The 9,788-nt window shown below is 57.7% G+C and overlaps 2 protein-coding genes across 3 annotated transcripts; both read right to left on the reverse strand.

Moving 5' to 3' along the window:
- Positions 1-295: 295 nt before the first annotated feature.
- Positions 296-6,866, reverse strand: GCAT (glycine C-acetyltransferase). 2 transcript variants are annotated; one of them, XM_029953951.1, is made up of 9 exons: positions 6,633-6,866; positions 4,661-4,791; positions 3,534-3,635; positions 2,917-3,063; positions 2,224-2,378; positions 2,009-2,091; positions 1,645-1,816; positions 1,118-1,239; positions 296-595 (listed from the first exon to the last, which is right to left on the reverse strand). In XM_029953951.1, the coding sequence occupies exons 1-9, from the start codon at positions 6,826-6,828 to the stop codon at positions 444-446; spliced, it is 1,260 nt and encodes a 419-aa protein (XP_029809811.1). In that variant the 5' UTR covers positions 6,829-6,866; the 3' UTR covers positions 296-443. The 2 variants fall into 2 exon arrangements, with proteins under 2 accessions (XP_029809811.1, XP_029809812.1); XM_029953952.1 differs by lacking the exons at positions 296-595; positions 1,118-1,239 and adding an exon at positions 1,246-1,334.
- Positions 6,867-7,338: 472 nt separating this feature from the next.
- LOC115303887 (histone H1.0) lies at positions 7,339-9,630 on the reverse strand. The gene has a single exon (XM_029953861.1). It carries the CDS (start codon positions 9,283-9,285, stop codon positions 8,701-8,703), a length of 585 nt encoding a protein of 194 aa, XP_029809721.1. The 5' UTR covers positions 9,286-9,630; the 3' UTR covers positions 7,339-8,700.
- Between the last annotated feature and the right edge of the window lie 158 nt (positions 9,631-9,788).

Here is a 9,788-nt window from a genome sequence, read left to right on the forward strand (position 1 = left end):
GTTCCCGAGGGCTAGATTCTGGAGGCTGCAGAGTAAGTGTGGCGCGTGGAACGGGAAAGGGCCTGCAGGCTTGGGGCTCAGCTAGCATGTACAGCAGCACGGGATCCAACTGTGCCACACGGTGGCCCTGGCCCGCATGACCCCGGCTCCCTGGGTCACATCTTAACTTAGGGTAGGTGGACAGCTCCGAGATCTACCCAGGTGCCTGCCCTCAGAACCCCAGCTCCTGCCTGATTCTTCAGCTGGTCCCAGGACCGGGCCTGCTCTGAGAGAAGAAAGCACACCAACATGCCAGCCCATTTCCACACCATTTATGACACTCAGGATCACAGCCCAGCCCTCGGACTTTGACAGGGCTTGGAGCCTCTGGTCTGGGCTGACCAAAGCCCCCTTTTGTCAAGGTGGAGGGAGGGGGACCATGGCTGTGCCGGTCACCACCCGGGTCAGGGCAGTGCCCCATGCAGCCGCCCCACCTCCACGAAGGCCTCCACACAGCGGTCGATGTCTTCCTCGCTGTGCACTGCGGAGATCTGCACCCGGATCCGGGCCTTGCCCTTGGGGACCACTGGATAGCTGAACCCGATGACAAAGATGCCTGGCAAGGTAGAAGAGGTCAGCCCGGGGCTCACCAGGGCCCCACAGGCTCTGAGAGCCATGACGCACGGTTCCTACTTTCTTGACGGTCACGGAAGGCAAGGGAGGTGCTCAAGGTCGCACAGACATGTGACTGCATCACGGCCTGGGATTGTCAGCTTGGACAGAGAGCTGGTTTCAAATGGGGAGGAGAGTGAAGGTATGGGGGAACATTCACAGGACAGGGCTCCCTTCTCTTTTCTCTTAGGACCCATAACCAGTCCTTTTGTCCCAGTTTCCTTACCTCGCTCTTAAAAAAAATTTTTTTTTAATGTTTTATTTATTTTTGAGAGAGAGAGAGAGAGACAGCGTGAGCAGGGGAGGGTCAGAGAGAGAGGGAGACACGGATTCTGAAGACAGGCTCCAGGCTCCAAGCTGTCAGCACAGAGCCCAATGTGGGGCTCGAACCCATGAATTGTGAGATCATGACCTGAGCCAAAGCTGGATGCTCAACTGACTGAACCCCCCAGGCACCCCTCCTTACCTTTCTTTAGCATGTCATCCGCCATGCAAGAAGCCAGCCGGGCATCACCCAGCATCACAGGGCAGATGGGGTGATTGGCTCCCAAGATGGTGAAGCCAGCAGCCTCCATCTTTCTGCGGAAACTGTGGGCACAGCTGGGTGTCATGGGTAGCCAGAGGGCTGTGGGGTGTTCACACCCACTCCTGATGGGCATGTGATCCAAGATCTGTACCCACGTCTGCAGGGTGGACCAAGAGAGATAGATGCAGACCCAGAGAGGCAGATGGGGAGACGGGCAGAGACACAGGCAGACCGAAGTGGAGGGCACAATGACAGGATTGTACAGGACGGGGAGACACAGGATCATTCTCCGAGAAATGCACCAGGAAATGGAAGGAAAAGGCAGAGACCCAAGAGGGAGGTTGCGGGGGCCACCGGCTCTTGGCTAAAGGGGCTGAGTCCCAGTGCAGTCTTCTGGGGACATGACAGGGGCAGGCCCTTATCAGCTCCCCAGCCCCAGCCTACCCCACCCCAGCCAGGGACCTCACCGCTGGGTCTTGGCTGCCATAGACTGGACGATGGCATTGCTCTCCATGAGCAGGTCCAGGGCCTTGGAGGCGCAGCCAACGACAGCAGGTGGCAGGCTGTTGGAGAAGAGGTAGGGCCGGGCGCGCTGCCGCAGCAGGGACACCAGGGGCCCAGGGCCGGTTGTGTAGCCCCCTGAGGACAAGGGCAGAGAAGGAGGTGGGAGTCAGAGGCCACGTGCCAGAGCAGACCCTAAGCCCCTCCCAAGAGGACAGTCCAAGTTACTCTCTTCCGTACAGCCCTGGGTCTCCCTTCACTGGCCTCCCTCAGACCCCTCCAGGGCTGCATGTGGATGAGGGGACCTCAGGAGCACAACCCCGCAGGTACCTGAGGCTCCACCCAGTGCCTTGCCCAGCGTGGAGTTGATGATGGTGACCTGGTCCATCACACCCAGCAGCTCATCTGTGCCCCTGCAAGGGAAGGTACCACTGCTACCGCTGGCTGCCCGAGTGCCCGGGGATCATGGCCGAGGGGCAGGCTTCCTGGTTTCTCTCCCGCCCTTCGGAGCCTGACCCAGGGCCCCAGGTGACGCATGCTCCCACCGTCCTGTGGGCCCCAGGAAGCCAGTAGCGTGGCATTCGTCCACAAAGACCAGGGCACCATATCGAGAGGCGAGGCGGCAGATGTCCTGCAGGGGTGCGATGTCCCCGTCCATGGAGAAGGCCCCGTCGGTGGCCACCAGGCGCAGTCGATGCCTCTGCAGGGAGGACGTGGACAGGTGCTGGCTAGTGTCTCACGTTGTGCCAGTCCACTCACTCTCTGCTGCTTCAGGCTCTGAGAGCTCACCTGGCCCAGTGCCTGGCCCAGGAGCACAGGTAGGGACATCCTGTCCCTCCCCTGTGCCTCGCTGAGCCTTGCCCACCTCTTCCGGGGCGGCCCTGCTCAGTGAGAGCAGCTCAGTCTCCTCTCCGAGAGGGAGGCAGGAGAGTGGGGCCATTTCTACCCCTAAGCTCATCTCACGTACACACCGAGCAGGCCCTGCCCCACAGAAGGTGCTGGCTAAAAGTCAAGGCAGCACAGCACACAGTACAACGGAATAAAGCCTTGGGGCCGAGGGATTTGGGCTCAGGTCTTGGCTGTGTCACGCTTTGATGAACTTTGTCTGTGAGCGCAGAGTTGGTTCCTCTAAGCCTTGCTGAAGTCACCCACAGGGAGACTGAAGAGCTGGGTGAGAGCCCTGGTTCTTGCCTGTCACCCCTGGGCCTGCCCCCCCCCGCCCCGGGGCTGTGTCCCACCTGGGCCTCCTGCAGCTTGGCCTCCAAATCAGCCATGTCCAGGTGGTGGTAGCGGTACTTCTGGGCCTTGCACAGACGGATGCCATCGATAATGGAGGCGTGGTTAAGCTCGTCTGACAGGACTGCGTCCTGGGGGGTCAGCAGGGCCTGGAAGAAGGCAGCTGGGGTAGAGCCGCCGGCCAGCCACCCAGGGGCTCTCCCTCCCTATGTCTACCTGAGTCAGCATTTCACTGCCTCCAGGGCATTCCCTCTGGACAAGGAGGCAAGGAGCCCCTATCTGCCTCTATCTGGGTCCCCGGGGCCCCAGGACTGGGCCGGACCATGGCCCTGCTCTAGTGAGAGCAGGTGGGAACATGTTTGGCATGTCCCTGGCCCCTGCTAGCCCCAGCCTCCCCGCGGATGTAGGTTACCCCCCAGTGCCCTCGAAGCTGGCCCTTGCAGGTCCCAGGACTCCTCCTAGAGCACCTACCTGGCCCAAACTTAACCTCCGTTAAGAAATGGGCACTGGAGCTGCTAGGCACGGCACTGGCATCCCGCCAGGGGCTCCTGCCTGCCCACTCCTGAGCCTTTCACAGCCTAGCAGTCCTCACCAACTCCCACCTGTGGCCCCCTCACACCTCAAAGAGGCCGGCGTTGGCATCAAAACAGCTAGGGTAGAGGATGGCATCCTCCCGCTGGTGGAATCGAGCTAGCTTTGCTTCTAGATCCTTGTGGATGCTCTAAAGAAACAGAGTGAAACCGGTGTTAACAGCTACGGGGCCACAGATTCTGGGGCGGGAGGCTCAGAGGGCCAGAGGCTCAGCACAGAAGGCCTGCAGCCTTGGCCTCTCCCTTCACTGCAAGGGAACCCCCACCCGCCCCCCAGAGCTAACAGGAATCTGGCACACGGTTCTCAATGAGGAATCAGGGGCTCCCTGGGTGTACATTCCTGGTTGGATCTTTGTTTGTAATGGGGTTCTCTGTGGAATTAGGGGTGACACTGGCAAGGGAAGAGGTCTTCCTGACCTCACACTGTGTGTCTTTTTTGGTTGCTTAATGACAAGGATTAAGTGGGTTGGTTTGGGCCTCCAATTTTTATATGTGAAAGCTGTCCGGTCTGGGTGAGGGTTTTGCTGCAAAGCGCCCTGGCCGGGAGGTAGGACTTCTGCCTCTGACATTCATTTACCATCCCCTTTCTGTTTCACATTTATACATGTTTATTTTGTAACATTTACAAAATAAAATAATCAACATTTAGTGAGTGTTAGTATGAGCCAGTATGCCCTGTTCTAAGCCTTTAAAAAAATTTTTTTTTAATGTTTTATTTATTTTTGATACAGAGAGAGACAGAGCATGAGAGGGGGAGGGGCAGAGAGAGAAGGAGACACAGAACCGGAAACAGGCTCCAAGCTCTGAGCTAGCTGTCAGCACAGAGCCTGACGCGGGGCTCGAACCCACGAATGTGAGATCCGACCTGAGCCAAAGTCGGAGGCTTAACTGACTGAGCCACCCAGGCGCCCCCTAAGCCTTTTAAAATACAGGTAGGAAAAGGGATGCTCAGAGAGGTCAAGTTTCCTTTGCAACAAAACAGAAGCCTGAACTCGGTCTTTCCGGTGTGCGGGGCCTAGGTGATGAGTGGGCCCAGGGCCCTGGGATGAGCTGAGCTGGCTACTGGCCCTGCTGACTGTGGGAAGCAGACAGTTGGGGTCAGCGCCCAATGCTGAGGACAAGGTACGCTCCAACCCCTGCAACAGCCCCTGTGTACCTGCGTCCCACAGATGAAGCGGGTAGAGCTAAGGCCGGCTCCAAACTCCTCCAGGGCCTGCAGGCCTGCCTGGATGACCTCGGGGTGGCTGCTCAGGCCCAGGTAGTTGTTGGCACAGAAGTTAAGGATTCCTGAGGGAGGGAGGAGGATATGGGCACAGCAGCTCAGGGCAGTGTCAGTGCCAGGCCCTGGGGACTCAGGAAATGAACCTGGATTCACCCTTGAGAACGCAACAGCCACACGGTACGATCCATCGAGGGGCAGAGGCCAGGATGGCGAACTGGGGGCTCCCAGGAAGTACCGAATCTAATAGCTACAGGAGAGGGAGGGTCAGGAAAAGACTCTCAGAGTCCTTGAAGGGTAAGAAGTTAAAACTGGTTCTGAATCTCATGCCACCCAAGGAGGAAGGCAGCCCTACCTTGCAGGCTTCTCCTGTCCCTGAAGACTGCCAGCAACCCCACTTGGTTCCCTCGTGGGTAAAAGAGGGCTGGATCAGGTGCCCACTGTGGACCTCAGACTCAAGTTGGCACTGCTGCCTGGTACAGAATCACATGCCTAAAGTGTGTGTGGGGGGTGGTCTCTGAGACATAAACCCCTGAATTATAAACCCCAAAGTGAACCCCGCTGACATGAGGGGGACCCAGAGGCCCATAGAGGGCAAGCTTCACTCAGCTTAGGAGAGGCAAAAGCAAGATGAGAACCTGTGTCTTCTCATTTCCCTTATTTTTGGCCTGCCCCAAGCTTCCCCTGGGGTGGGGGCAAGGCAGAGGTTTTTTGGGACCTCTGTTTCCAAATAAGTACAACAGCACCCAGGACCCAGGGCTATGTCCTGAGCAGAAGGCAGGCTTGGGAAATTATCACCACCACCCACCTGGGTCCTGGCACAGACAAGACGGATAGTGACCGACAGTTAGACAGAAATGAGGGAGGTGCCTGGGTGGCTCAGTTGGGTACACGTCCAAGACTCTTGATCTCGGCTTAGGTCATGATCTCACGGTTTGTGGGACTGAGCCCTGCACGGGCTGGGATTCTTTCTCTCCCTTTGCACGGGCTGGAATTCTCTCTCTCCCTTTGCACGGGCTGGAATTCTCTCTCTCCCTTTGCACGGGCTGGAATTCTCTCTCTCCCTTTGCACGGGCTGGAATTCTCTCTCTCCCTTTGCATGGGCTGGGATGCTCTCTCTCCCTCTGCACCCGCTCAGATGCTCTCTCTCCCTCTGCACCCGCTGGAATTCTCTCTCTCCCTCTCTCTGCCCCTCCCAGACTCAGACTCCAGTATGCTCTCTCAAAACATATAAACTTAAAAAAAAAAAAAAAGGAAAGGAAGATGTCCCAGTGGACCTATGCGTGATGTGGCTCCCGCAGCAGCCCTCAGGCCCCTTGCTCGCTGTGCCTTTGGCCAGGAAGCTGGCTTCTCTGACCCATTAGGTGACCTTCCAGCTCCAAAGTACTAGACGACCTGGACCAAAGCCCAGCTTTGCCTGAGGCTAGCAATGGCTTTTGGCCAAGCCGTTTCACCTCTCTGAGATTCAGCTTCTTTGTCTGTAGAATGGGATTCGTTATCCCCGTGTGGAGGTCGCAGCAGTCAGTAGAAGCCGGCATACAGCAGCAGCTGCAGAAATGCACGGCCCCGGCCCCGCCTTCCCACCACCCTTTCTTGAAGCATCCAGCGGGAACCAGCTAAGTGTCTTTTTCTCCCTCCTTCTCAAAGGCCTGGGTCTCACTCCAGTCCTACCGTCGGAGTCAAAAAGGTGCTCGAGGGCAAATCACCCCCCTCCGTGTAAACAGGTTTAACTAGGTTAACAGTTAGCATTGGGAAAGCCATTGAGTCCGCCCAATAGGAGAGGCGCCAACGGCGACGTGTGCAAATCTTCCCACACGCCACGGCCTCCAGGCCCTTCACTCCAGCGCTGGCCTCGGAGGGCCTTCGAACACCCAGCCAGGTCCGAAGACTCGCAAGGAGGGGGAGTTACCTCCGGAGACACCGTCCACGTGGATGCGCGGCCCCTGACGGGACGTAATGACCCGCTCGCTCTTCCAGGTGCCAGCCCCGCGGATCGCTTCCAGCTCCTCCTCCAGGACGCCACGCAGTTGGGTCAACGCCGACTGGGCGCGGCGGCCGCGGGGGGCTGCGGAGAGACCAGCGTGGAGAACGCGACAGGCCCACATCTCGACTGCTCCACGCGAGCACGCCCGCCGGCCTAGGGGCGGTGCGCCTCGCGGGCTCCGCCTGGTCACGTGGCCGGGGGCCGGGCCACAACAACCAATCGGAGCAAGAGGTCTGTTAAGGGGCGGGGAGACGGGCCATTGGATGGGTGGGCGGGGCCCGCAGAGGATGAAAGTGGATTGATGTGTAAATTGAGACTGGAGCGCTCCGCGTGGGGGAAGGGGAGGCGACTCCACGGAGGGTGGCGCGTCAGGACCTAGCCCACCAGACCCCCACCCCATTCCCGGCCTACACCCCCACCGCTTGGAAAGAAAGCGGGGGATACACTCTGGACCCCAAAGGCAGGCTGAGGCATGCTGTGTACTCTGCAGCCCCGGTTCCAGGCTCCTGTCGGACTCTTGGAGCCCTCCCCCAGTCTCAGGTGCAAATGTCCCCAGATTTCACCCCTGCTCGCCCGCCCAATTGTTCCGCAGTCGCTTCCAGTCTCAAAAATGAGGAAAAGCGCACCAATGAGGTCTTTTTATTTTTCAATTTTATTTTAAAGTTTTAAAATTACAAAGACAGCAAATTCTCCCCGGCACAAATAACACTTGTTTAAAAAAGTGGGGGAGGGGGGTTGACCACGCGCAAGTGCACGTTTTCCTATTTTATTAAAAATAAAAGAAGACTGTACAGGTTTTTTTCTCCCAGCTCCCGGGTGTGAAACGTAAGTACTAACCCTAGATATGTATATATACATATACACACAGACACACAGACCTAGCTCTGTGAAGCTACTTAGCAATTCAAAATCGACTGCAGTATGTCTTACTGTCCACTCCCCACCCGCTCCCCCCATTCCCCATCTACAACTACTTAGAAAAGACTCAAAAGTAAAGAGGTCGGGAGGTTTTTAAGTGGCAGGTGGCAGGGTTGGAGACCCACCAGGCCACCAAGCAAAACCACCTCTCGGCCAGGAGGAACCAAACACCAGGGGAAAAGAAAAAAAAAGTCCTCCTATGATACAATCCAATTGTGTGGAAAAACCCAAGTTTTAACAGGGCGCACTGAGGCACTTGGCTGACTGAGTCCCCACCCTTCCCCTAAAGTTTCCACTCCAGTTTAACAGGAGATTTTCTGAAGCCACAAAGAACAGCCCCCCCCCCATGGCTAGTTTCCAGCTGAGAGAAGACAGTTTCTCAGACCAGCTGTCACTTCGACCCCCACCCCCCCTTCCCTTTCCTAGGACAATAGGGAGGCCGCAGGGGCAGACCAACAGAGAGAAGGAAACTGGATTTGGACCCCCCCACTGCTCACTATTGGAAGGTGGAAGTCAGCCTAGAGAGGGTTTTTTTTTCCTACCCCTGCCTCCCTCCTTTGCCATTCAGCGGCTGCCACCCCTCCCTTCTCCCCACCGAGATCATGAAACTCTCACAGGGGGGAGCAACCTAGAGAGAGCTGGCTCACCTTAAAAATACTCCTAACAAACCTTGTAATTCCTGGGCTCCCCCTCATCTAGTCAGAACAAGCTGCCTTGCCCATGCTCTCCCGCCCCTTTACCTTCATAGTGAACAAACCATCCAACCAAACATCACGCACAAACCCATCCAAATCCCCAAACCCATTAAGCAGATCAATAACAAGCCAACAAAATGAAACAGAAGTACATTCTCATCGCTACAGAGATGAGATTTGCTGTTGCTGTCTTTGTACGATTGGTTAAGGAAAAACGAATCATTCTCTAATTTCCGAGGAATCCGAAATTCTGTCTCTTAGAAAGTCAGAACAGAAAGGGGCGAAGGACTGTAGGTGAGAAGATCAAGAGGAAAGAAAGGAGCAAAGTATTTACAGAAAATAGGAGACAGGCAGGAGGGTCCACAAGAAAAGCCTCATTGTCACTTCTTCTTGCCGGCCCTCTTGGCACTGGACTTGGCTTTGGGCTTCACGGGCTTGGCCTTCTTAGGCTTTGATGCTTTGACTGGCTTGGCTTTGACAGTCTTGGGTTTTTTGGCTTTCTTGGGCGTGGCAGCCGGCTTCTTCTTGGCCTTCTTGACCGGGGTGGCTTTGGCCTTCTTGCTTGGAGCTTTGGAGGCAGCCTTCTTGGGCTTGGCCGCCTTCTTTGGCGTGGCCACCTTCTTGACTTCCTTCTTCGTCTTCTTGAAGGCCACTGACCTCTTGGGCTCATCGCTTTTGGCCAGCCGGAAGGACCCCGAGGCACCCACCCCTTTGGTCTGCTTGAGGACCCCGGTGGTGACCAGGCGCTTGATGGACAACTTGATCTGCGAGTCGGCATTCTCACCCACCTTGTAGTGGCTCTTGATGTACTTCTGGATGGACTGGCGCGAGGAGCCAGCGCGGTTCTTCTCCGCCTGGATGGCAGCCACGATCATATCTGAATACTTGGGGTGGTCTGTGGACTTCTTGGAGGCCTTGGCCCTCTTGGGCTTGGCCGCAGGGGTGGACGTGGAGTTCTCGGTCATGGTGGCCTGTCTGGTCCCGCTGTGGAAGGAGGCGCCTTCAAAAGGGCCAGCCCTCGGCGGAGGCCGAGAAAAGCCTTACTCGGGATCTGCTCTGGCGCTCCCGACTCCCCGGCCAGTCCGGGACCCCGGCTCTCGGGGAACCCGGCTCGGGTCGCGGGAGGACTCGCCGGGCCGGGTCTCCGCGGCCCAGCCCCGCCGGTCTGCCGGGCGGTAGGTCTCGGCCGGGCTCGGTCTCTGGCTCGCGCTCTGCCTCCGCCTCCTCTGCCTCCCTTTTCCCAGCTCCGCGTCTGGCGCTCGGGCGGCGCATCCGGGTATTTAGCGGCGGCGGGCGGACCGCGGTGAGGACAGGGCTGCTGGCTGCCTGCTCCCGGCCCGGAATGGCGCCGCGCCGCCGCCATCTGTGTTTCTTCCGCCGAACAAATCCGCCCTTTCCCCCCGGCCCGGGCCTCCCCGCTCCCCGCCGCCGCCTGGGACCGCTGCCTGGCTCGCTGGGCTCCCCCGCC

The sequence above is a fragment of the Suricata suricatta genome, chromosome 10 (assembly GCF_006229205.1).
Source record: "Suricata suricatta isolate VVHF042 chromosome 10, meerkat_22Aug2017_6uvM2_HiC, whole genome shotgun sequence".
NCBI lineage: Eukaryota > Metazoa > Chordata > Mammalia > Carnivora > Herpestidae > Suricata > Suricata suricatta.

Excerpts from the sequence above, each read along its gene's own strand:
- LOC115303887 (XM_029953861.1), bottom strand. The coding sequence starts at position 9,285 with ATGACCGAGAACTCCACGTCCACCCCTGCGGCCAAGCCCAAGAGGGCC.
- GCAT (XM_029953951.1), bottom strand. The coding sequence starts at position 6,828 with ATGTGGGCCTGTCGCGTTCTCCACGCTGGTCTCTCCGCAGCCCCCCGC. Across the intron at positions 4,792-6,632 it reads CGTGGACGGTGTCTCCGGAG|GAATCCTTAACTTCTGTGCC; the intron begins GTAACTCCCCCT and ends TCCCTCCCTCAG. Across the intron at positions 3,636-4,660 it reads GCTTCATCTGTGGGACGCAG|AGCATCCACAAGGATCTAGA; the intron begins GTACACAGGGGC and ends CTGTTTCTTTAG.